This window comes from Sciurus carolinensis, chromosome 8 (assembly GCF_902686445.1).
Source record: "Sciurus carolinensis chromosome 8, mSciCar1.2, whole genome shotgun sequence".
Taxonomy (NCBI): Eukaryota; Metazoa; Chordata; class Mammalia; order Rodentia; family Sciuridae; genus Sciurus; species Sciurus carolinensis.
Genome location: NC_062220.1, coordinates 88,123,668 through 88,147,282, shown reverse-complemented (window position 1 = coordinate 88,147,282; position 23,615 = coordinate 88,123,668). Strand labels below are relative to the sequence as shown.

Sequence of the window (23,615 nt, the reverse complement as noted above, 5' to 3'; positions counted from 1 at the left end):
TAATAGTCTTCTGGATACTCCCGATCAACCTGTACAGGTCGAATGGGAGACATACAAACTTACAGTTATCCTGCATTTTGCTGGTAGGGTGCCAGGACAACACCCGAAGTCCCCCAAGGCAGTGACTGCTCTTGCTATGAATTCTGATGGCAGCAACCTTGTACAAACAGATTGAGATAGGGAAGTTCTAGCCATCTAGCGGGACACTTATGGGCTCTCTCTTCTGTGTCAGGAGACCAGATGTGGCTGCAAAGTATGGATTCAGAATTTTTTGTGTAATGGTTAATGCAAAGGAAGAGGGATCTTCTCGGAGATGTGTAGGGTCATGCTCCAACCTGCCATGACAGTATTTTCAAGACTGGTTTTAGGCTCTCCACTGTTAGTAGTCAGACGGGGTAAAAAGGAACCTTAAGAATTTTAAATTAATTTTATGTGGCATAAGATCAGTTTTCAAGAGAGACATTTAGGGTGTTTTTAAAGCATACTGCAGTGTCAAGAGTAAGAACATTTGAGAAGCCCAGAGGTGTGAAGAATGAAGGGAGATGACTGTGGCCACGGAGTAGCAGCCTCAGAGGCCCAGAGGGCTAGGGAAGCTGGGGGAAGTTCAGGTTTGTTGTGTATTCAGAGATACGGAACATGTGACTCAGAACCAGATTCCTGGAACCAAAAAAAAAAAAAAAAAAAGACCAGCAAAATCAAAACCCTTGAAGATATGGGATGTCTTTTTGACCACTGGACCAATATCTCAAGAGAAGGATTAAAACATAAAGACCTTTGTTTCCTCAAGGGAAAAACAGACAAAATAATAGTAAGGACAGCAAACAATGGGTGGCTTAAATGTGCTTCAGTAACAGCACCGAAAGACTCCAAGAAATCCTGAAATCCGAGAAGATACGAGAGTCAAAATCTGAAGCTTAAATGATAAAGCCTAGTTGATGATCTGATTCTTTAAAATGATTTAGTTAATCAAAGAGGAGTAACTCACTTCTGGGGAGGATTTTAGAGACAGAGGAGACTATTCCTACACACACTTTACTGAGGAGGATGGTTTGTCCCAGAGGACTGAGTCACACAGCTAGATTGTGGTAGGTCTAGGGCTAGAATTGTTCCCCCAATTCACACCCTAGTATTTCTTTAGCAGTAATTTTTAGGCATTCTATATAAATCTTGGGGGTATTTTAGAGATTCTGCAAGATACAAAATGACTGATCTCTGGTCCTGTCTGTCTGCCTTCTGTGACAGTGTTCTGGATCACAGAATTATCTTTGTGAAACACATTTTGATTAGCAATGGAATTTCAGAGGTCTTGGCTACCCACCTTATTTGTTGGACATCAAATGATTTTTGGGTGGTTGGGTACCGGAGATTGAACTCAGGGACACTTGGCCACTAAGCTACCTCCCCAGCCCTATTTTGTATTTTATTTAGAGACAGTGTCTCATTGAGTTGCTTGCACCTCGCTTTTGCTGAGGCTGACTTTGAACTCACAATCCTCCTGCCTCAGTCTGCCGACCAGCTGGAATTACAGGTGTGAGCCATCTCACCCAGCTTCAAATTAGTTTTGACTCTTTCTGAAAACAGATTAATCGCCCTGGTCCCCTGTGGTCCTGGGAATTGAACCCAGAGCCTAATGCATGCTGGGCAAGCACTCTATCACTCATCCCCTTCCCTAATTCTTGCAAATCCATTCCTAAAGATTGATTTTATATTCCCATTGATGTTGAAGATCATCTCTAAAGATGAGTTCCCAAAATGATCTGGATCTTCAGGACAGTTGCTGGCCTATGGTACCTACTCTGGGTGGACAAATCAGAAAAAGCCACCTCCTTTGGGCTGACACAGTCCTGTGGGTTCAGGGATTTGCAAGCAAGTGCCTCCTCTGGAGATGCCTCCTCTGGGTGAGGGTGAGGAGTGACCCTTTCTCCAGATGCAGCCTGGGCTTTGCCCAGCCCCCTGTGCCTTCTCACCCCTCAGCCAGGTACCCCCATCATGCACAATAAGCACAACCAGATGTGGGGCAAAGCATGGCTAGAAGATACTGAGGACCAGGAGACCCTGCAGTGTGATGGCTAGTGAACCACCCAGGTTGGGGTTGTGGGCTGCAGAGTCATGACCTGGGTTCTAGTCTCCCCTCTGCCAGCATTAGTAGGGCATCCTGGGCATGTTACTTAATTTTTACGTATCTCGGTTTCCTCACCTAAAATTAGGATAACAATATCTTATAAGAAACCTAAATTCATACTTGATGATTTTATTTATTTATTTATTTATTTATTTATTTTTGGTACCAGGGATTGAACCCAAGGATGTTTAACCACTAAGTCACATCTCCAACCCTTTGTATTTGTTTATTTATTTTTATTGTGAGACAGGATCTCACTGGGTTGCTTGCAGCCTCACTAAGTTGCTGAGGCTGGCTTTGAACCTGTGATCCTCCTGCCTCAGCCTCCTGAGCCACTGGGATTATAGGTGTGTGCCACCCCCCTGGTGAGAGGTGATTCTTTAAATGTGCTGAGTTCATTTCTAAAAATACTTCCCCGAGACCCCTTATCACTGAATGTCATCAGCAGCAACCCCCAGCCCTGACCTCATTCTTTTCTGTGATCATTCTCCTCATCCTCTTGCCTCATACACACCTTGCTCTCCCCTGATGAGGCTGCTGCTCTTGCAGTGTCCCCAAGCAAGAGCCCTTCTCCCTCTCAGGTGGAGCAAGTGCCTTCCTTGCTCCTTGTTTGTGCTTCCAGATCATGTCCCCTACTCTTCCTAAAGCATGTGCTCGGCACTCTGTGTCCTCTCTTGGTGCCCCCCACCACTTGTTTCCCAACATCTGGGTCACGCCCTCTCATTTTCTGGCTAGCTGAGCTCCTACCTCCCTGTCATCTGGTGACTCCTGGTGACCATGGTGTCCGTATTGATGCTCCTTTCAATACTTGATTCCTTGGTGCCTTGACCTCCTCTTTTGCAACAATCACATTCTACTCATCTTAGATGCTCGGCCCTGTTACCAAAAAAGTCAACAGCCACTCCACAATCTCCAATTAAAAAGAAATTTGTTCTTTTTAGTTATACATGACAGTAGAGTGTATTTGGATATATCATACATACATGGAGCATAACTTATTCTAATTAGGATCACATTCTTGTGGTTGTACATGATGTGGAGTTTCACTGGGTGTGTATTCATATATGAACATAGGAAAGTGATGTCTGATTCATTCTACTGTCTTTCTTATTCCCATCCCCCTTCCCTTCCCTTCATTCCTCTTTGTCTAATCCAATGATCTTCTATTCCTCACCCACCCCCATTGTGAGTCATCATCCACATATCAGAGAGAACATTTTGCCTTTGAGGTTTTGGGGATTGCCTTATTTCACCGAGCATGATAGTCTCTAGTTCCATCCATTCACTGGCAAATGCCATAATTCCATTCTTCTTTATGGACAAGTACAATTCCATTGTGTACATATACCACATTTTCTTTATCTATTCATCTATTGAAGGACACTTAGGTTTGTTCCATAGCTTAGCTATTGTGAATTAAGCTACTCTAAATAGTGATGTGACTGCATCACTGTAGTAAGCTGATTTTAAGTCCTTTGGGTATAAATTGAGGAGTGGGATAGCGGGGTCAAATGGTGGTTCCATTCCAAGTTTTCTTAGGAATCTCCATAGTGCTTTCCAGAGTGGTTGCACCAATTTGCATTCCCATCAGCAATTCATGAGTATGCCTTTTCCCCACATCCTCACCAACATTTATTGTTACTTATATTCTTGGTAATTACCATTCTGACTGGAATGAGATGGAATCTCAGTGTAGTTTTAGTTTGCATTTCTCTAATTGCTAGAGATGTTGAACTTTTTTATGTATTTGTTGATCATTCATATTTTGTCTTCTGTGAAGTGTCTTTTCAGTTCCTTTGCCCATTTATTCATTGGGTTATTTCACTTTTTGTGTGTGTTAGGCTTTTTTGAGTTCTCGCCATCTCAATTTTGAACAGCTTTCTCCAACTGCCACCTCCTACCCTTCTAGCGCTTGTGCTGATGTGCCAGTTCTAGTAGACCTGCAGCCCAAGGTCTCTGAACCCACTGACCCTACTGGCTCTTCATGATCTCCAACCCCCCAGGCTCTCATTTTTCTAATTACCTAATCCCTAATCCCGAGGTTAGACCTCCCCAACTCCTGCACCCCTTCAGCACTTCCTCTAGCTCCTCTGGCTGAACCACTGCCCTGCCTGAATCCACCTCCCTGCACCCGGGCCTGTCCCGGGCAGCTGCACCTGGCTGGAGAGAAGCACACAGCCACGCTGACGGCTCTCGCCTTCCTCTGTTGACTGAGTTTTTAATGTCAGTCTTCTAAAGATGACTTCCACCAGTTTCAAGCATCTGCACGTTTGCCCACATCCTCTGTCCTCTCCCCTAGAACTGTGGGCGGGTGGTCCACCATCCACCTTAAGGAGCCCTTCCCATAAGTCTCACTCCTACAGTCAAGTCCTCTGGGTTTGCCCCTTCCTCTGCCCAGAATGTTCTTTCCCTAGTTGTCTGTATGGCTTGCTTCCTTCCAAGAGGCCTTAACTCAAATGCCATCTTCTAAGAGACGCCCTCTCTTTAGTGTCCCCTAGGGACATGTGCACACACCTCTCCTGTCTCTTCCTGACGTACAGAGTTGGCACATTCTAACACACTGCACATTTCACTGAGCAATACTGGGGGTTTTATTTCCCCTTGAATATCAGCTCCAGGAGGACTTTTGGTCTGTCTTGTTCACTGGAGTTTCCCCAATGCCTCAGACAGGGTTTTGCACAGAGAAGATGTGTAATAAATACTCAATGAACGAAAGAGTGAAGGAAATGAGAAGCTGAATGGAATGACAAATATCTGTGCGTGTTCACCCACCCAGACATTTCCTTCTCTCCTCCTCCCTCCCTCTCCACCTAGATACTGGATAGACTACTGGATGGTGACTTGACGAGTGATATGTCTTACTTCCAGAATGTGACCGGATGTTCTAACTACTACAACATTTTACAGTGCACGGTAATAACTTTTTTTTGGGGGGAGGGGGCACCAGGGATTAAGTGAGAGGCACTGACCACTGAGAAACATCCCCAGCCCTATTTTGTATTTTATTTAGAGACAGGGTGTCACTAGTTGCTTAGGGCCTCGCTTTTGCTGAGGCTGGCTTTGAACTTGTGATCCTCCTGCCTCAGCCTCCCAAGCCACTGGGATTACAGGCGTGCACCACTGTACCCTGTGGTAATAACATTTTTAAAACCACAGTCATGTTTGCTGAAAACTTTTGACCAAACCAAACATCCTCTGATTTGGAAAATAGTGTAGCTGGCTTTCTACTAGACAAAGATGTCCAAAGTGTTGAATTGGTCCTCTAACGGATTACAATTTGTTTCCCACCAATATTTTATGTGTTATAATTTGACCATCAACCATGTGTGATGTTCCAGATCACTCAGAACAATTCCTGATGGAATGATTTCCCTCCCAAGAGCTTGTTTCACAGAGGAGCTTGTGTAGAGGGTGGAAGCTGGGGTTGCAGCTCTGGGTATCAGGTCTTAGAGTTTCAAGCCTGTTTGTGAGCCTCTTGAAAATGTCCACATTCTTTGTTCTGTACTTAAGACGACTTGGATAATCAAAGCTAGCAAAGCCTGCATGAAAATATTTGCTTTGTCTTACTTTTAACTTGAGATGTTTAGTGCCTTCAGTTCAGCCCTCACTTTAAGCCCTCTGGAATATTTCTTAAAGAATGGAAGGAGTTTCTTTCCTAAAAGTAGGCCAGAGTTGATGTCTTTTTGTGTGGAATTAACCAAGTAAGAAGAGGAGCCAAGTGGGGGCTGGGATTTGTATAATCTTCATCTGACAATGCGTTGTTTTTAAAATTATCATATTTATGAACTATTAACTAGAAAGTTGATTTCAGTGGAATTCGTCGATCCTGTGCTTTGGGGTTTAGATTGCACCAAGAACAAAACATATGGTGAAGAAGAGAGAAACACCATTTGCGATTTGCATTTTTCTCTACAAAGTAATATATTCACAGTTAACAAAAATTGCTAACAAAGCACAAAGTTGTCACATTCAAACCCTAAGTTTTTTTTATCCTTTTGTAACCTAAAGTTTTTTAAAGCCCTGATTCTTTTATTCTTTTAGTATAATGATTTTTACAGAGAATTTTATGCAGTGTTGTGTTGGTTTCTTTTTAAAAATAAGACACATGAACTAATTTTCTTTTATCTCCTTCATAAAATATGTTTTTACATTTGATGTGTTTCCCACTTACACTCAGCTGACATCATGCGTGTGACTTTAATAAACAGCAGAACATGGAAAAGAAATCCTTATCTATTCATTCTCCACCACTCTGGCCTCCAAGATCCACTCCACCTTCTTTCCATAGAGCCACCAAAAAGGAGCAGTGGATATGGATCACTTCACCTCTTTCCTTTTCCCTTCCTGTCTCTTTCTCTAAGTGGAGTCACAGTTTACGAAAGATTAGTTTCTGAAAAAGAAAATCCTGCACTTGCAAATTGGCTATCAACTCCAAGAGCGGCAGATCACCCTGATTTGTCCTTTGTAAAAGGATCTCATTTAAATCATCTCAAAAACCTCTGTTTTAAAGTTTCCAGAGTGAGGACACTTTAAGAGTCATATCCTATCTTGCTTATTGTATTTTCTGCTGTGAGAAACCTGCAGCTTCTCCCAGCATGCCCTTCCTGGCCCTGGACCACATTCCCTAATATCCTTCTGTTGCAACCTCTGCCAGGAACCCGGGGACCAAAGTTACTATGGGAAGTTTCTGTCACTCTCGGAAGTGAGACGAGCCATCCACGTGGGAAACCAGACCTTTAGTGATGGAACTGATGTTGAAAAACACTTGCGAAAGGACACAATGAAGTCGGTGAAGCCCTGGCTCACGGAGATCATGAATAACTACAAGGTAAGACGCTAGGGCAGTCACTGTCTATTTTAGGAACTTTTCGGATTTCCTGGAGCAGAGCTGACTTTCTTTAATTTGTCACTTGCCTTTATCTTTAAACAACGACGACAACAACAAAAACCTTTTTGCTAACATAAATAAGCTCTGGTTTGTTGGATTTCTTTACATTTAAAGATCTCTTTCCTTTTAATTAAACCATTTTGCCCTGATCATTCCTTGAAATGAAGTTGCCTATGGCACATGCCAGCTCTCACTCTTTCTTGGGAAGAGAATCTCAGAGCAGAAAAATACGACTGGCCTTGTGTACCTGAGCCAATTCCCTCAGTGTTTGCCATGTAATATGAATCTTGGTGAAGTCAGGGATGCGGATATCAAACGGTTATTCCCAAAGTGCGTTTTTCCTAATAATCCTTCGCATTCACTCTGCTCAGCAGTTTCAGTATCTGCTCTAGCCAAACACTCTGCTGGACTGTCAGGTGGAAATAACAGAAGAGAAAGGCCCTGTTCTGAGGCCTGTTGTGTCCAGCTCTGTGTTTCCAGGTGGAGATGATCTGCCTGCTCTGTTGCTGGCGGCACCCATGGAAATGAGCTCACAGGAAGTGGCCCTGCAGATTCAAGCAGAGGGGGCGTGGCCTTGGTGTCCTCCCCATGAGGGATGGGGAGAAGTCATCCTGTCTTGTCCCACTGTCTCCTCACCTGTTCTGATCCCCCAGGGCTGTTGTTTGTCATGGAAATGGTGTTTGGGCCCATCGTACTAATGATAGAACAGACTACCCACGGAACCTTCCTTTCTTTAACTGACAGAGACAAGGAAAATGTACTTGGGATGAAGATAAAACAGGGCAGCCAGTAGCATGTAAGGTACCTTTGAGTCAGGGGGAAAAAAAATCCATCCTCTCCTCAAAATACTTTATTTTCAACTATCTGACTTTTACCATTTGCTGGCATGAGAAATATACATTTCTACAGTGCCTGTTAGGAATGGTATGGCTCAGGATTGTTCAGTGCACAAGCTGCACGACCGTTCAGGGCATCACTTCAAAAGCATCCTTACTAGAATGTGTTTCAGATGGTCCTGCCAGTATGAGCTCTAGCCTGATACCCAGGCTGGCACCAGCTAGGAGCAAATGTCTGTGATGAGTGAATGAATGAAAGAAAAATTAGTGCTATACCGAAGAATATATCTAACACTCCTGCCCATAATTCACTAGGTATTTATTATTTACAAGTTTATTAAACCAAAAAGAACTTAGCATTTGTGCTTTAAAGGCATGCATGTCTAATATAACATTGAGAAATGCCATGTGGTTTTGTTGAACGAAAACCTTTCCCACGTACATTATTTAAGCCCTTGGCTCACTGTATAGATTTAAGTAGAATATGATTCTCTCACATTCAGATCATAGCACCTACCATCACGGATTCCACTGAAACCAGAGTATTTTCTACACTTTACAACTCTGAATTCATTTCCAGAAAAAGAGAACAGTTCAGTGGTGCAGATAAACCACATTTCCATAAAGAAAGAGAACAAACTATGCAGTCGCTCTAAATGCAGACCCAAAGCGGCTGCTGCGGGAACAGACGGTGTATTCATGGATGCAGCTGGCACAGCCCTGTGGGCAGCGATTTTCTTTGGCTTGTCTGCTCTTGATGGTGAACCTCAATGTGTATGTAGTGGAAGCAGAACAACATAGATTGGCTTAAGACATTAGTACCCTTAAAGTGCTATTATGTAAGACTCAGTTCTAATTTGTCATCCCGAGCTGCGTGCCTGTTTCTATTCATGGGAACACAGAAGTCTTTTTCCAGCACTAGAATCATTTTAGCCAATGTGGAGTATCTCCGATAGGACCAGGGATGTCCTCCTGAGCATCTGGTGTGTTTTTGTGTAGTTCCGGTGTAAAGATTAGTTTCTTTGTAAACTACATGAAAACATAATTCTCTTCTTGTACTGATGTACAGGAGATGCACACTCCCAATCATTTTCTTTTTAGTAATGTCAGATGTTTGACTGGTAAATGGAAATATTGTATCTGCAGTTTTCAAAATATCTAGAATGAGAAACAATGTGTTAGACTACCTGAAGTCTTTTTAAATTTTTTTTTAGTTGTCGATGGACACACAATACCTTTATTTTATTTATTTATTTTTATGTGGTACTGAGGATCAAACCCAGTACCTCATATGTGCTAGGCAAGTGCTCTACCACTGAGCTACAACCCCAGCCCTGACTATCTGACTTCTTTTTTTTTTTTTTTTTTTTTGTGGTGCTGGGGATCGAACCCAGGGCCTTGTGCTTGCAAGGCAAGCACTCTACCAACTGAGCTATCTCCCCAGCCTATCTGACTTCTTTATGATTAAATCAGGTCAAAATATTATCAGGACTTTTAAGAGCTAATCTGTACAAGAGCATGGTCTTTGAGAGCATGCCCTCGAGTCACACATTTTGAGTTTGAGGGCTGGTTCCACTGCTCACCTGCTGTGTTCCTTTGGGGGAAGATGCTTAATTCTCTGTAATTTAGCTAAAATGGGAATAGAAATAGTATTTATGCATGCATTTTTGTGACATCATTGAGATTATTCTTGTAAAATACTTTTCAAAAATGCCTGGGTGCTTAGGAAGTATTTATAAGTAAAATCTATGACCAAGCATTTTCAACAAATTTTAGCAGAAATAAAAAATAAAAAAGTCTAAAAAAATTCATGTGTAACCTGCTACATATAAAAGTGATACAAGAAACTCTGGAAAACACAAAAGCGAAGAAAAGCTTGACAGACCTTCCATTTCCTGTCCAGCATGTGAGGAGCATAGACATGGCCACTCTGTCCTAACAACAGCAAAAAAGCTAAACAAACAAGTAGTCTTAAAATTGGGTAGAAAAATAAGGTCACAGAGCAAACACTGTCCCTCCAGTGGGAGAGTCAGACAGGGAAATGTGAAGAGGGGCAACTCAGGAGAGTCACCTCCCCAAAACAAGTGCTGAGGTGGGAAACACAGAGCTCCAGGTGGTCAGTCACCAGAGGCCGAGGTGGAAAAACTGAGAGTCAAAAACGCCAGGGAACCCAGTCAGGGGCCTGTGCAATTTTGTGAATTTTATCTCCAAGTGCTGAGTCTGGTTCTCACCGTGGATATTAGAGAAAAATTCCCTCATGTTTCCCACAGGGTGAGGGGAAAATTAAACATTTTGAAATACACTGGAGCTTTCTGTTCTTAGTGAGACCTGCTCTCAAGAATCTACTAGGCCAGAACCTGCCTGCTGGAGTTTTATCAGAGCCTGTATACCCTGGCTCCTTGACTTATGATGGGTTATGTCCCAGAAAATCCATGGTAAATTGAAAACTCAAAAGAATCAAAATACAAAAATATCAGAAGTGCATTTAATGCAATCTACCAGACATCATAGCTTAGCCTAGGCTACTCCAACCATGTGCAGAACACTTACCTTAACCTGCAGTTGGGAAAAATCATACCAAAGCCTCACATTACTAGAGGTCTGTTTACTGCAGTTCTTTTTACCCAGGACATTTTGACCACATTTCAGCAAGAAAAATTACAAAGCATACCATACCATACCAAAAAGCAGGAAACAAAGTTCTAAGAACCTGAACAAGCGTCAGAATCAGAATCAGATATGGCAGGAATGTTGAAATTACCAGAACAAGATGTTTTAAATCTATGATTAATACACTAAAATCCTTAATAGAAAATGTAGACAGCATGGAAGAACAGATGGATAATGTTAGCAGAGATATGGAAATATTAAGAAAGAATGAAAAGTTGTTAGAGATCAAAAATATTGTAACAAAAATGAAGTTGCCTTTCATGGGTTATTAGTAGACTAGATGTAGCTGAAGAAAGAAGCACTGAGCTTGAGAAATGACAATAAGGACTTCTAAAACTGAGAGGCAAAAGGGACACCCCACCCCAGAGCAGGGAGGGAGGAAGGGAGAAGGAAGAGGAGGAGTAGGAGGAGGAATTGTGGGACAACTAAATAAGGTGTAACCTAGTCATAATGGGAATACCAAAAGGAGGATAAAAAGAAAGAAATAGAAGCAGTATTTGAAGCAACAGTGACTGAGACTTTCCCCCAATTTAATGTCAAGACACCAAACTCAGAGGTCCAGGAAGCTTAGAGAAACCCAAGCATAAATGTGAAAACAAACAAACTCCCAAAAACCTAACCAGGCATATCATATGCAAGACTTTCTCAGACAAACAAAAATTGAAGGAATTTGTTACCAGTGAACTTGCCTTGCAAGAAATGTTTAAATAAGTTCTTTAGAGAGACAGAAAACAATATGTTAGAAATTTTGGATCTGCATAAAGAAGGGAAGTGAAGAAGACATGATTGTCTATAGAAATTACAAAAGAATTGATCAGGAAAAAACTTATGAACCTAAAAAGCAAATAATTATAATTTAAGATTTCAGGATATAAGGTTAATATACAAGAGTTAATCCCTTTCCTATATATTAGCAAGTGGACATATAAAATGTTCCTATATAAACAAGTGGAATTTGAAATTAAAACACGGTATTATTTACATTGTCACCCCAAATCCAATAAAATACATACAAAGTCTATATGAAGAAAACTGCAAAACTATTACAAAGGATAACCAAGAACTCAACAGATGATCCAAGATAGGAGGAGAACTGCCAAGATGTCGGTTTTCCCCAACATGATCCACAGGTTCAGTGTAGCCAATCCGAGTCCAAATCTCTCAGTAAGTTATTTTGTAGATATGGTCAAAGTGATTTCAAAATTTACACGGAGAGGCAAAAGACTCAGAATAACGAATGCAATATTGAAGAAGCACAAAGTTGGAGAACTGACAGTATTCAACTTCAAGACTTTCTATAAAACTACCCAAGACAATGTGGTATTGGCAAAAGAATAAAGAGATTGGTTAATGGAGCAGAATAGAAAGCCCCCAAATAGACCCACGTGACTATACACAGCAGATATTTAACAAATTAGCAAAAGCAATATGATGGAGCGAAGGTAATCTTTTCAACAAATGGTGCTGGAACATGGAGACCATGACATGAAAAAAAAAAAAGAAAAGAAAAAAGAAAAGAAAAAACAATTTAGATACAGATCTTATACCCTTCACAAAAAAAAAAAAAAAAAAAATCTCCAAATGCACTATGGATCTTTTACATTTTAAAACAGAAAACTATAAAACTCCCAGAAGGTAACTTAAGAGAAAACCAAGATGACATTGGGTTTAGGTGTGACTTATTATTATTTTTTTTTTATCTGAGACAGGGTCTTGCTAGGTTGCCCAGTCTGACTTGAACTCCTGGGCTGAAGTGATCATCCTGCCTCAGCCTCCAGAGTAGATTCGACTACAGGCATGTGCCACTATGTCCGGTTGTAATGGCTTTTTTGGATACAGAACCAAAGGTAAAATTCATGAAATCAATAACTGAGAAGGTGGGCTTTATTAAAATTAATCCCTTTGCTCTACAAGAGACAAGAGAATGAGAAGATAGACCACAGATCCGGAGAAAATAAAAACCACATCTGATAATGTATTATTATCCAAAATATACGAAGGATTTTTATAGCTCAATCCTGTGAAAATGAACAAAAATGGGCAAAAGACCTGGGCAACTCATCAAAGAATATATACTGATGTTAAGTAAATACATGAAAAGATGTTAATAGCATAAGTCATTAGGGTATTGCCAGTTAAAATAACAATGAGATACCACTATCATCCTATTTGAAAGATCAAAACCCAAAACATTGACAACACCAAGTGCTGTCTGGGATGTATAGTTACAGGAACTCACATTCTAGTGGGAATACAAAATGGTCCAACCACTTCAGAAGACTGTTTGGCAGTTTCTTACAAAACTAAACATACTCTTACATTTATTCCAGTAGTTATGCTCCTTGCATTTACCTGAATGTTTTGTAAACTTATGTCTGGACAAAAACCATTGATGTTTATAAAAGCTTTGTTCGCAATTGCTAAAACTTGGAAGTAACCAAGATGTCCCCCATTGAGTGAATGGGAAAATAAACTATGATACAGACAATGGAATTTTATTCAGTGTTAAAAAAACTAGTGAATGACCAAGGCATAAAAGAACGTGAAGGGAACATAAATGCATATTGCTGAGTATGAGAAGTCAATATGAAAAGGCTACCTACTGCACAATTCCAGCTAGAGGACATTCCTGATAAGGCAAAACTGAAGAGATAGTAAAAGATCAGTGGATGTCAGTAGTTAGGTGGGGCAGGAATGAATGGGGAGAATCTTTAAGGTAGTGAAGATATTCTGTAGGATATTACAATGACAGATACATGTCATTATACATTTATCAAAATACACAGACTATACAACAAGCATGAGCTCTAATGTAAGATATGGATTTGGGGTGATTTAATGAAGTTTCAATGCTGGATTATCAATTGCAATAAATATACCAAAGGAAATAGTGGGGAGACCGAGAGAGAAAGTGAATGGGAATCCTGTAGCTTCTACTTACTTTTGCTCTCAATCTAAATCTGCTTTAACTAAAATTTATTAATGAAAAAACAAAACTTGATTGCCAAGTGAAAGAGATAGATGCCAGTATAACTCAATTTCTATTTCCAGCAAAAGAAAGAAAATACGAGGTGAAGAATATAAATAACTATATGTGAAATGCTTAAAGACAAAAAGTTGAGTTACGAAATAAACATTAAACAAGAAACTAACGAATATTGTTAGGTCAATTCAGAATAGAATAAATTGGCAGTGAACTAAATCCTATGGAGCAGAAGCAATAAAGCAGGATGGCCCTGAGGACCAGGTCCCCAGCTCTGCAGTTGGTGATGGTGCTGTGGACCCATGCAAAGTGAGGTTGCTGATTTGAGAGCTGAGCACCAGGCCTGGGAGTAGTGAAGAGCCTAATCTGGTCCTCTGCTTTCTTCTTACAACCAGCAGAAGCAAATATGCAAAATCCAGAGGTGTTTTAGTCTCTCAGGTTTTTCATAACAAAATTTTTAAAAAATGTAAGTTAGTAATAAAAAATTCCCTAATACCTAAATAAATAAGCTACCATAACTGAGAATAAACAGAAACACTTAAAAACAGATATGACCAATCATGGTACTTAAGACAGCAGAAAATACGAGGTGTAGAATATAAATAACTATATGTGAAATGCTTAAAGACAAAAAGTTGAGTTACAAAATAAACATTAAATAAGAAACTAACAAATATTGTTAGGCCAATTCAGAATAGAATAAATTGGCAGTTAAAAATGAAATTGTCATTGAATTAAAATTCAGTGCTTCTGGGTGTGGTGGCACACACCTGTAATCCCAGCTACTCAGGAGACTGAGGCAGGAGGATTTTGAGTTCAGCTAAGCAAGTCATTGAGACTCCGTCTCTAAATAAAATACACAATAGGGCTGGAGATGAGGCTCAGTGGTCAAGTGCACCTGAGTTCAATCCCTAGTAACCCAGTAATCCCTCCACCCCCCAAAATAAAATTCAATGCATGTAAACAGATTAGACATTGCTGAAGATAAATTTATTGAATCAGGATATAGTTATGAAGAAATTAACCAGAATGGAACACAGGAAGAAAAGTGATAGAAAGTTTGAAGGGGAAATTAAGAGACATCAAAGAGACAGTATTTAATATCTGTTTAAGCAGAATCACTGAAGGTACGAATAAAAAGAAAAGCGATTTTTAAGAAACAATGGCTGAAAATTTTCCATATTTGATAATAGTCATTAATCCACAGATACAAGAAGCACAAGCACATGAAACAATAGGAAAGAGGAGAGAAAAAATACTAGTACTTAAGTCGAGTTTAATAAAATTGAACAAGACAAAAAGCAAAGAAAAAGGCTATCTTTAAAAGGAGGTCAATTGGACTGATAAAGACAATTTCCTGTGAAGAGTGGCTGGAAGAACAGTTAAGTGTTAACAAAGCAGTAGAATTGTGATTAGTCAAAGCTACATTTCAAGTAAAGAGGTGAATAAAAGTATTTTTAAGATTGAACAGTTATTTTGAGCGCATTTAGAATCAATAGTTTTCACTTCTGAGAATATATCTCAGGAAAAAGGAATAATTGCAACTTAATTTTAGGCACATGCCTATATTTCCAGTGACTTGGGAGGCTGAGGCAGGAGAATCGCAAGTTCAAAGCCAGCCTCAGCAAAAGTGAGGTGCTAAGCAACTCAGTGAGACTCTGTCTCTAAATAAAATACAAAATAGGACTGGGGATGTAGCTTAGTGGTCGAGTGCCCCTGAGTTCAATCCCCAGTACCTGTCTCCTCCCCCAAAAAATAGCATGCAAATTGAGAGCCCAGGAATTTAAGTTAAAGTAAAGAAAGTTTCTTGAGGGTTGATGAAGAGATTAATAAGTTGATTAACTTCAGATTGCAATATGATTAGGTATTAATTAATACCTAAATGTGATGGTTACACTCTAGAAGAATTGAAATAGATGGTGCAACTCTGAGCTTGACGGAAGACATGGAGCAAAAAATGTAAACCATAAATCATGTCACAAGTAGACAGTACAAGGTAAGATGGTGGAAGCTTTGTACAGTAACTATAAGTAGACTAAATGTTAGAGATTAGATTTTAAAAACTACATGAAGATTTTAAGAGCTCTGCATAAAATATAAATATATTAAAACTTTGAAAGTAAAAGATTGGGCCAAAAAAATTTTTTTTGGTACCAGAGATTTAACCTAGGGGCACTTAACCACTGAGCCACATCTCAACCCTTTTTAAAATAATTTGAATTTGAGACAGGATCTCACTAAGTAAGTTCCTAAGGCCTCACTAAGTTGCTGAGTTTGTGTTTGAACTTGCAATCCTCCTGCCACAGCCTCCCAAGTTGCTGGGATTACAAGTGTGCACCACTACATCCAGCACCCACAATATTTAAAGTTAAAAACTGAATAGCTCTATTAATATCAATACAAGCTTTATGAAAAAAATAGAGTTCATCTCCTTAGGCAATAGAAAAATTCTAAATTGATGTACATTTCAATAGTTTCAAAATATATAGAGAAAAATAAATGAGTAGGAATTTATAAATGTCATACTGAATAAGTCAGTTATTCCCTTTAATTATTAATAAACCAAGCATACAAAATAAGAGAGATAGGAAAGATTTGAGCAATATAATTAATCAGCTTGGTTTATTGAATGTTTATACATCTCTGAGTAGTGTAATTAGCAAACTTCAAATAGTTTTAAGAATTTGGATCTTTCATGTTGTATTTTCTGATAATATGCAATTAGCTTAGAAATCAATAAAAATGTAAAAGCATCAAAAAGTATCAATAAAAAATGTAGATCTGTTTAACTCAGATCAAAACCAAAACATGGTAGAAAAGGGAAGAATGCTACATATACAGCAGTTATTTTAAAAAGTAATACATGGACACTATGCCAACAAATAGTTAAAAGGGACAGAATTCTCCAAAACATGATTTACAACTTGTGATTCAAGCAATCAAAAGCTTTAATGGTTCTTAACCACTGAATAAATTGAATCAATAACCAACAGTTCTACCACAAAGAAAGCATCATACCAAAATGTTTATATAGGAAATTCTGCCCAACATTTCGAAAATATATTATTCCAATCTTATACAGAGTTTTGTACCAAGAATAAGGCAGGGCAGACCTCAGACTTTTCAGGAGGAGTCTGTTACATTATTACCAAAAGCAGATAAGAAAGTTAGGGAAAAGAAAACCATAGAATAATCTCCTTTATGAACATGTATGTAAAAATCCTAAACAGATTATTAAAAAACGCTAATCCACAAGTGACTAAAAAAAAGATCAAGTTGATCCCATACATGCAAAAATATTTTCCAGTGAGAAAATCCATCATGTAATTCACCACACTAAAATATTAAGAGAGAAAAAATTTATTTCAACAGATGCAAAAACATGGATTTGATAAAATTTGTTCCCCTTTAGGATAAACATTTCAGCAAATTAGAACTATCTGTATTAGTTTCCTATAGTTGCTAAAACAAATTACTAAAGAGTTGGAATATTTGTTTTTATTTCTTGCACTATGGGACTCTTGTTAAGGAAGTCTGGTCATAAGCCAACATGATGAAGATTCCAGCCTAGTTTGTCTTCTATTTGGTGAAGGGTTTCAGATCCAATTCTTAGATCCTTGATCCATTTTGAGTTGAGTTTTGTATAGGGTGAGAGATAGGGGTTTAATTTCATTTTACTGCATGTGGATTTTCAGTTTTGCCAGCACCATTTGTTGAAGAGGCTATTTTTTCTCCAGTGTATATTTTTGGCAGCTTTGTCTAGTATGAGATTTCTGTACTTATGTGGATTTACCTCTGTGTCTTCTATCCTGTACCATTGGTCTACCTGTCTGTTTTGGTGCCAATACCATGCAATTTTTGTTGCTATTGCTCTATAATAGAGTTTAAGGTCTAGTTTTATGATACCTCCTGCCTTACTCTTTTTACCCAGGATTGCTTTGGCTATTGTGGGTCTTTTGTTCTTCCAGATGAATTTCATGATTGCTTTTTTTATTTCTATGAGGAATGTCATTGGGATTTTAATTGGTATTCCATTAAATCTGCCTTTGGAGGTATGGCCACTTTGATAATATTAATTCTGTCTATCCAAGAACATGGGAGATCTTTCCATCTTCTAAGGTTTTCTTTAATTTCATTCTTTAGTGTTCTGTAGTTTTCATTGTAGAGCTCTTTCACCTCTTTTGTTAGATTGATTCCCAAGTACTTTACTTTTTTTTTTTTTTTGAGGCTATTGTGAATGGAGTAGTTTTCCTAATTTCTCTTTCAGAGGATTCATCGCTTACGAATAGAAATGCATTAGATTTATGTGTGTTGATTTAATATCCTGCTATTTTGCTGAATTCATTTATTAGTTCTAGAAGTTTTCTGGTAGAGTTTTTGGACCCTCTAAATATAGAATCTGTCTAATTGCTCTAGCTAGTCTTTCAAGCATGATGTTGAATAAAGAAACTGTGGTATATATACACAATGGCATATTACTCAACCATAAAGAAGAATAAAATTATGGCATTTGCTGGCAAATGGATGGAGTTGGAGAATATCATGCTAAGTGAAATAAGCCAAGCCCAAAATACCAAAGGCCAAATGTTTTCTCTGATAAGTGGATGCTGATACACAATGTGGGGAGTGATGGGGGGTCGAGAAGAATGGAGGAACTTTGGATTGTGTAGAGGGAATGGGGTGGGAGGGGTGGGGGAAGGAAAGATAGTGGACTGAGACAGACATTATTACCCTATGTACATGTATGATTACACAAATGGTGTGAATCTACATTGTGTATAACCATAGATGAAAAGTTGTACCCTGTTTGTGTATAATGAATCAAAATGCAATCTATAACAATGAAAATAAAAATAAATTGAAAAAAAAAAAAGAGTTTGGATAAACAGAAATATTTTTCACTCACAAATGTGGAGATAAGAAATCCAGAATCAATTTTGCTCAGCTGAAATCAAGGTGTTGAAAGGACCAGTCTCCTCCTGGGGCTCCATTCCTTGGTATTTGCTCCATTCCTTGGTGTCCATTGACTGTTGGCATTCCTTGGCTTGTGACCATGTCATTCCACTCTGCCCCTTTGGTCGTATTATCTTCTCTTCTTTTAGGGTGTACCTCCCTTTTATAAGGATACATGTGATTGCGGTTTAGGGCCCTCCTAGATAATCCAGGATAATACATCACCTCCAAATCCTGAATGTAATCACACCTTAAAAGTCTTTTATTTTGTTCTATTTTGTCATATAAGGTAACATTCATGTGTTCCAGGGATTAGGAAGGGAAGTCTTGGTGGAGGCAGGGACACTCAGCCTACCACAATATGGGACTTCCTTGATCTGATAAAAGTCTACCAAAAACATACAAGATGCTTTCTGCTATTTTACAAAACATGATACATATTCCCTTTAAAATCAGAGTTCATAATGATATAAACAGAAAAAAATCACTGGGGAAGGTTTTAATTAATAAATGCACAAGGAATAATGGAATAGAAAGTCATTATTCGACAAAAAGTTATGGCAAGAATCCTCAGTGGATGCTAAAATAAGTGAATGAAAGTACAATGAGAAAGTCTATTTACATCATTTCAAAGTATCCCTCTACAAAATACTTATTATGAGTGGAAAGAGTAACTTCATGGTGGACAAACCTGGCATACTTGAAACAAAGTTAGCCTTCCCAGTACCACTACAAATCAACATGGCGCTCTATAGGAGGAAGGAGGCATCACTGCTAATGTGGCGTATATCAGCACTTCATTCCTTCTTATTGCCGAATAATATTTCTTTGAATGGCCATACTACATTTTATTCATCCGTTCATCTGTTGAAAGGCACTTAGCTTGCTTCCACTGTTCAGCTATTATGAATTATGTTACTATGAATATTTATGGACAAGATTTTTTTCTAAACATTTGTTTTCAGATACATTGGGGTGCAATTACTGGGTCATATGTTAACTTTATAGTTAGCATTTCAAAGAACTGCTACACTGTTTTCCAAGTTGGCTTCACCATTTTACAGTTCCACCAACAGTGGATGAGTTTGCACTTCCCCTCGTTTTTGTCTGACCTCTTGATTACAGCTCTCTCTGGAGTGGGGAAGTGCCATCCTGCTGAGTTTTGACTTGCACTCCCCTAATGACTAATGGTGTTGTGCATCATTCCACTGTTCATTTTTATATCTTGGGAGAAATGTCTGCCCAATCCTTTGCCCCTTTATTAATTGAGTTATTTGTCTTTTAACTCTTGAGTTGGGTCTGCATGCTTCAAATTCAAGTCCCTCATCAGAGACGTGATTTGCAGATATTTCCCCTTTCTCTGGGTTGTCTTTTCATTTTCAGATGGTGTCCATCAAGGCCCAAAAGTTTTTAGTTTTGATCAAATCCTACTTGTCTATGTTTTCATTCATTGCTTATGCTTCTGGTGTCATACCTAAGAAACCAGGGCCAAACCCCAGGTGACAAAGATTTAGTTCTCCTAGGAGTTTTATTTATAGTTTTAGTTCTCAGTTTTCATCAGTGAAAATTAATAAACTATAGTTAGATGCAACAACATGAAGATTCTTAGAAACATAGTATGGAGTGAACAAAGTAGGTCCCCAAAGAATACAAGTACAGTAGACCCAGAAACAAGCACATGCATAATATATCACTATGAGGTGCATATGTTTGTGTTAAGACTAAACTCTAAGGCAGTGGTCACTGCTGTGGGGCAGTCACCATGGGGACAGGGAAGAAACGCACTGGGTGGATTCAGTGCTGTTGGTAGCATGCCTTTCTTAAGGTAGTGGTGCATTTGTGGTGTTGCTTATTTTTGTGCTTCCAAACTTACAGATATGCTGCAATATGCTTTTGTCCTGCATCAAATAGAAACACTAAAAACTTAAAGGAGGCAAGTTATGATCATCTGCAGAGATTTCATGGGCCTGCTGTGAGCACGTGGACTGCTTATTGTAGCAATGCCCTGAGCATTTCTCAACATCCTCCAAGAATTGTGAGCTTGGGGACGTGGGCAGAGATGAGCTGCTCTCCCAGATCCTGCCACTTTTTCTCACTGATAGAAAACAATGACATTATCCCAAATAGCAGATGACTCAAATAATCTTTTGAACCTGGCTCTGCATGCCCACATGAAAGACCTGGCCCATGAGATACTCTGACATCTCCTTGATGGTTGGGTTAGAGGGCTTTCGGTATCAGAAATCAAACTCCTTGGAACTTAATGTCTCCCTTTTATTTTCTAATCTGTAAAATTCTATATTTCTTAAGCATAAGTATTTTAAGGGCATCTATCTTACCTGTCTTGTTTACCACTCTATAACCATGACCTAGCACAGAACCTGGCACACTGTAGACACTCAATAATCTTCACTAAATGGAAGAATTGGCCTTGTAATAATTCCCCCGACAGAGAATGGATGTTGCTTAATATGGTTTCCTTCCTTTTGTTTCCCTTTTCCTGAAAATGCACTTCCACCACAGCTGTGGTCCTCATGGCTCCTTGTGCATTAGAAACACCTAGGGAGTTTGAAAAACATAATCAGGGTCCCCTCCATCAAAGGTGCTGATTGAGTTGCCAGGGAGAGCAAGTAGCTTGTAGCAGTGTACAGTGAATTTGGAAGGAAAGAAAGAATGGAGGGGAGGAGGATAAGAAAGGACAAAGTTAACAGAAATAAATAAAATGCCTATTTATACAATAAGCTGTCTTTGAAATAAACATATTATAAAAAGTGCAAATAATTCACTTCCTTCATTACCATTGCTTATATTGTCCATATTATGTTCCTTCCTCTTCTTATCAGAATCTAAAACAAAATCAAATGTAAATACACTCTTATGTTGTTTTTAAGATGTATCCTGATTTTTAAAGTGGTGAAATGTAACGGGTGGAATGAGTGTCTTTAGAATCTTGAAAACACCGTTCATACTCCATAAGAAGTATTGGCTTTGAAACTTCTCTTTGTAGAGGCTCTCTGGTCCCTTAGTCCTTTGTGATAAAGGAGTTTCATTGTTCTTTTTTTTTTTTTAAAGATGCAGAAAGTGTTCAACTTCCTTTTTTCTGGTCATAGTTCTTGCCTTCCTAAAAAGTATATGGACTGTATTTTCAAAGACTATGTGTACATGATTCTGTGTATGTGTGTGTGTGTGTTGTGTATTTCCTGTGTGTAACCATTATTTCAACAAATAAGAGCTATGGCTCTATATCAAAAGGTCACTTAGACTCCAAGGCATGCAGTGCCCTTGGATTTGATGTCACTTCTATTGCAAAGTTGTCTGGAGGATACCATCACCAAATGCTAACTCTTACGAACACATGCTTGTACTTTCAAAGGTTCAGTGGCCCTGGGATAGGGCTCCATATGCTGTGTTTAAAAGTTCATCTAGTCAGGAAATTGTAAATATAAAGTTACATTTCCCTGTCACTTATCATTCTACAGCTCATTAAATTCCACCTAATTGCATCTTCAGAATTCAGGATCTTAATGTTCCTCGGCTTCACTACCAGACTGAAATCTTAACACCCAGGTCATTAGAGTTTTATTTACTTAGCCAAGGCTATCAAAAGATCTTCATTTAGGAATGGGCACTTCTTGATTAATGGGCATGCCTTAGAAGTTTGAAAGGCAGATATTTCTAGTAATTTCATCTCATTTTAGCAGTCATTCTAATTGCTTGCGGCATTTTCCTTAAGAACATCTTCTGATGGTAAAATGTTAATGTACCAGTGGCCAAGAAACCAGATTTGATAAATGCCTAGCATTCTAAGAGTAATTTAACACTTAAATGAGCCTAATTCTTCAATGCTAGTTGGAGCTGCACTTCTCCCCAGCCCCATGGAGGAGTCTGACTTTACTGACCCTGAACTTTTGCTTACACTTTTCCTCCAGGCCCTGTGAAGTCCGTGGGGGCAATGTCAGTACTGTTCCATGGGAAACTTCTGGGAGGAGAAAGTGGCGGCCAGGGAAGCATGGCTGAGGACAGGGAATTCATCCTGGGACATTTGTTTTATGTAATTTTAACCTGTAGATAAGTAGCTGCCACTTTACAAGCAAATAAAAATAGTGTACATTTGAAAACCAGTTTATACTACAGAGTTCCTTATGAGTTCTTATTTCTGTTTTGTTCTAATCCAGGTGCAACAGTAGTGTTAATTTATTATTATGTTTTTTGTGAAGCATACTTCTTCTAGGCTCTAAATTTTTAAGACATCTTTAAGCATTTTAATGAATAAAGGAAAAAGGGAATACCCATAAATTATGAAAAAGCAGTTTGATTTCACCTGAACTTGTCATACGTTTGATATGTTTTCCTGTTCATTCTTCAAATTTATGTAAATGTTCAAAATGAAAGTCAGTGCATATTGTTTATTTTCTCTTGTTTACCATTCCATAAGATATCCTACCCCATGACATGTTTTGTTTTACATTGTTCTGCTTGGTAAATGCCATCATAATTTCAAGGGTTTTATTTTGTTGTTTGAAGTATTCCTGCTCAAAACATTAGAAAGTATGCTGTGATTTAGGACAACAGGAAAAGTAGAATTTAATCTGGAGTCACACAAGTATGGCAGGGTGAGGATGGTTTGGAGAGACAGAGATAACAAACGACAATACCATTTGTTTTGCAGATTCCAGAGAACTAACAATCAATAAACTAAGAGATGCATATTTAAATCCAGTTGCTATGAAATCCAACTGCTATGAAACGCAGGCAGTTCCATCAGTTGACTTTACATTGAAAATATAAATTGGGAAAGGTGGGAGGGACTATTCCTCCCAGGGTACATTTAGTAGAATTTATTATGCAATAAATGTCACCACACTGTAGTCTGTACTCAGCCTTTTATCATCGTGCCATAGTATAACTGGAGCAGATGCAGAAAGAACACATGGACATTCTGAAGGTCTGGACTACTAGGAATCGGTGGTCTCAAGGCAGTGTGGGCCGCCCACTATCATCCACTGGGGTGGGGAAGGATAAAGGAAAATTTTAGTTTTTAATTTTTTTAAAAAAGGAAATAATAAACTTTACTTATGTTAAATATGTACTGGGCCTGGGATGCTGATATAGTCTATTTATGTTAGAGGGTCACATGTAAGATGAGACAGTAAGAAGGCAAAG

General features: G+C 38.8%; 1 protein-coding gene across 1 annotated transcript in view; it reads left to right on the top strand.

Annotated features, from left to right (window-relative positions):
* Positions 1 to 23,615, top strand: part of Cpvl (carboxypeptidase vitellogenic like) — a 123,939-nt gene that overhangs the window by 53,572 nt on the left and 46,752 nt on the right. Inside the window, exons 10-11 of the mRNA XM_047562231.1 lie at positions 4,937 to 5,035; positions 6,777 to 6,950. Of these exons, the coding sequence (XP_047418187.1) occupies positions 4,937 to 5,035; positions 6,777 to 6,950 (273 nt within the window). The remainder of the gene's footprint in view (positions 1 to 4,936; positions 5,036 to 6,776; positions 6,951 to 23,615) is intronic.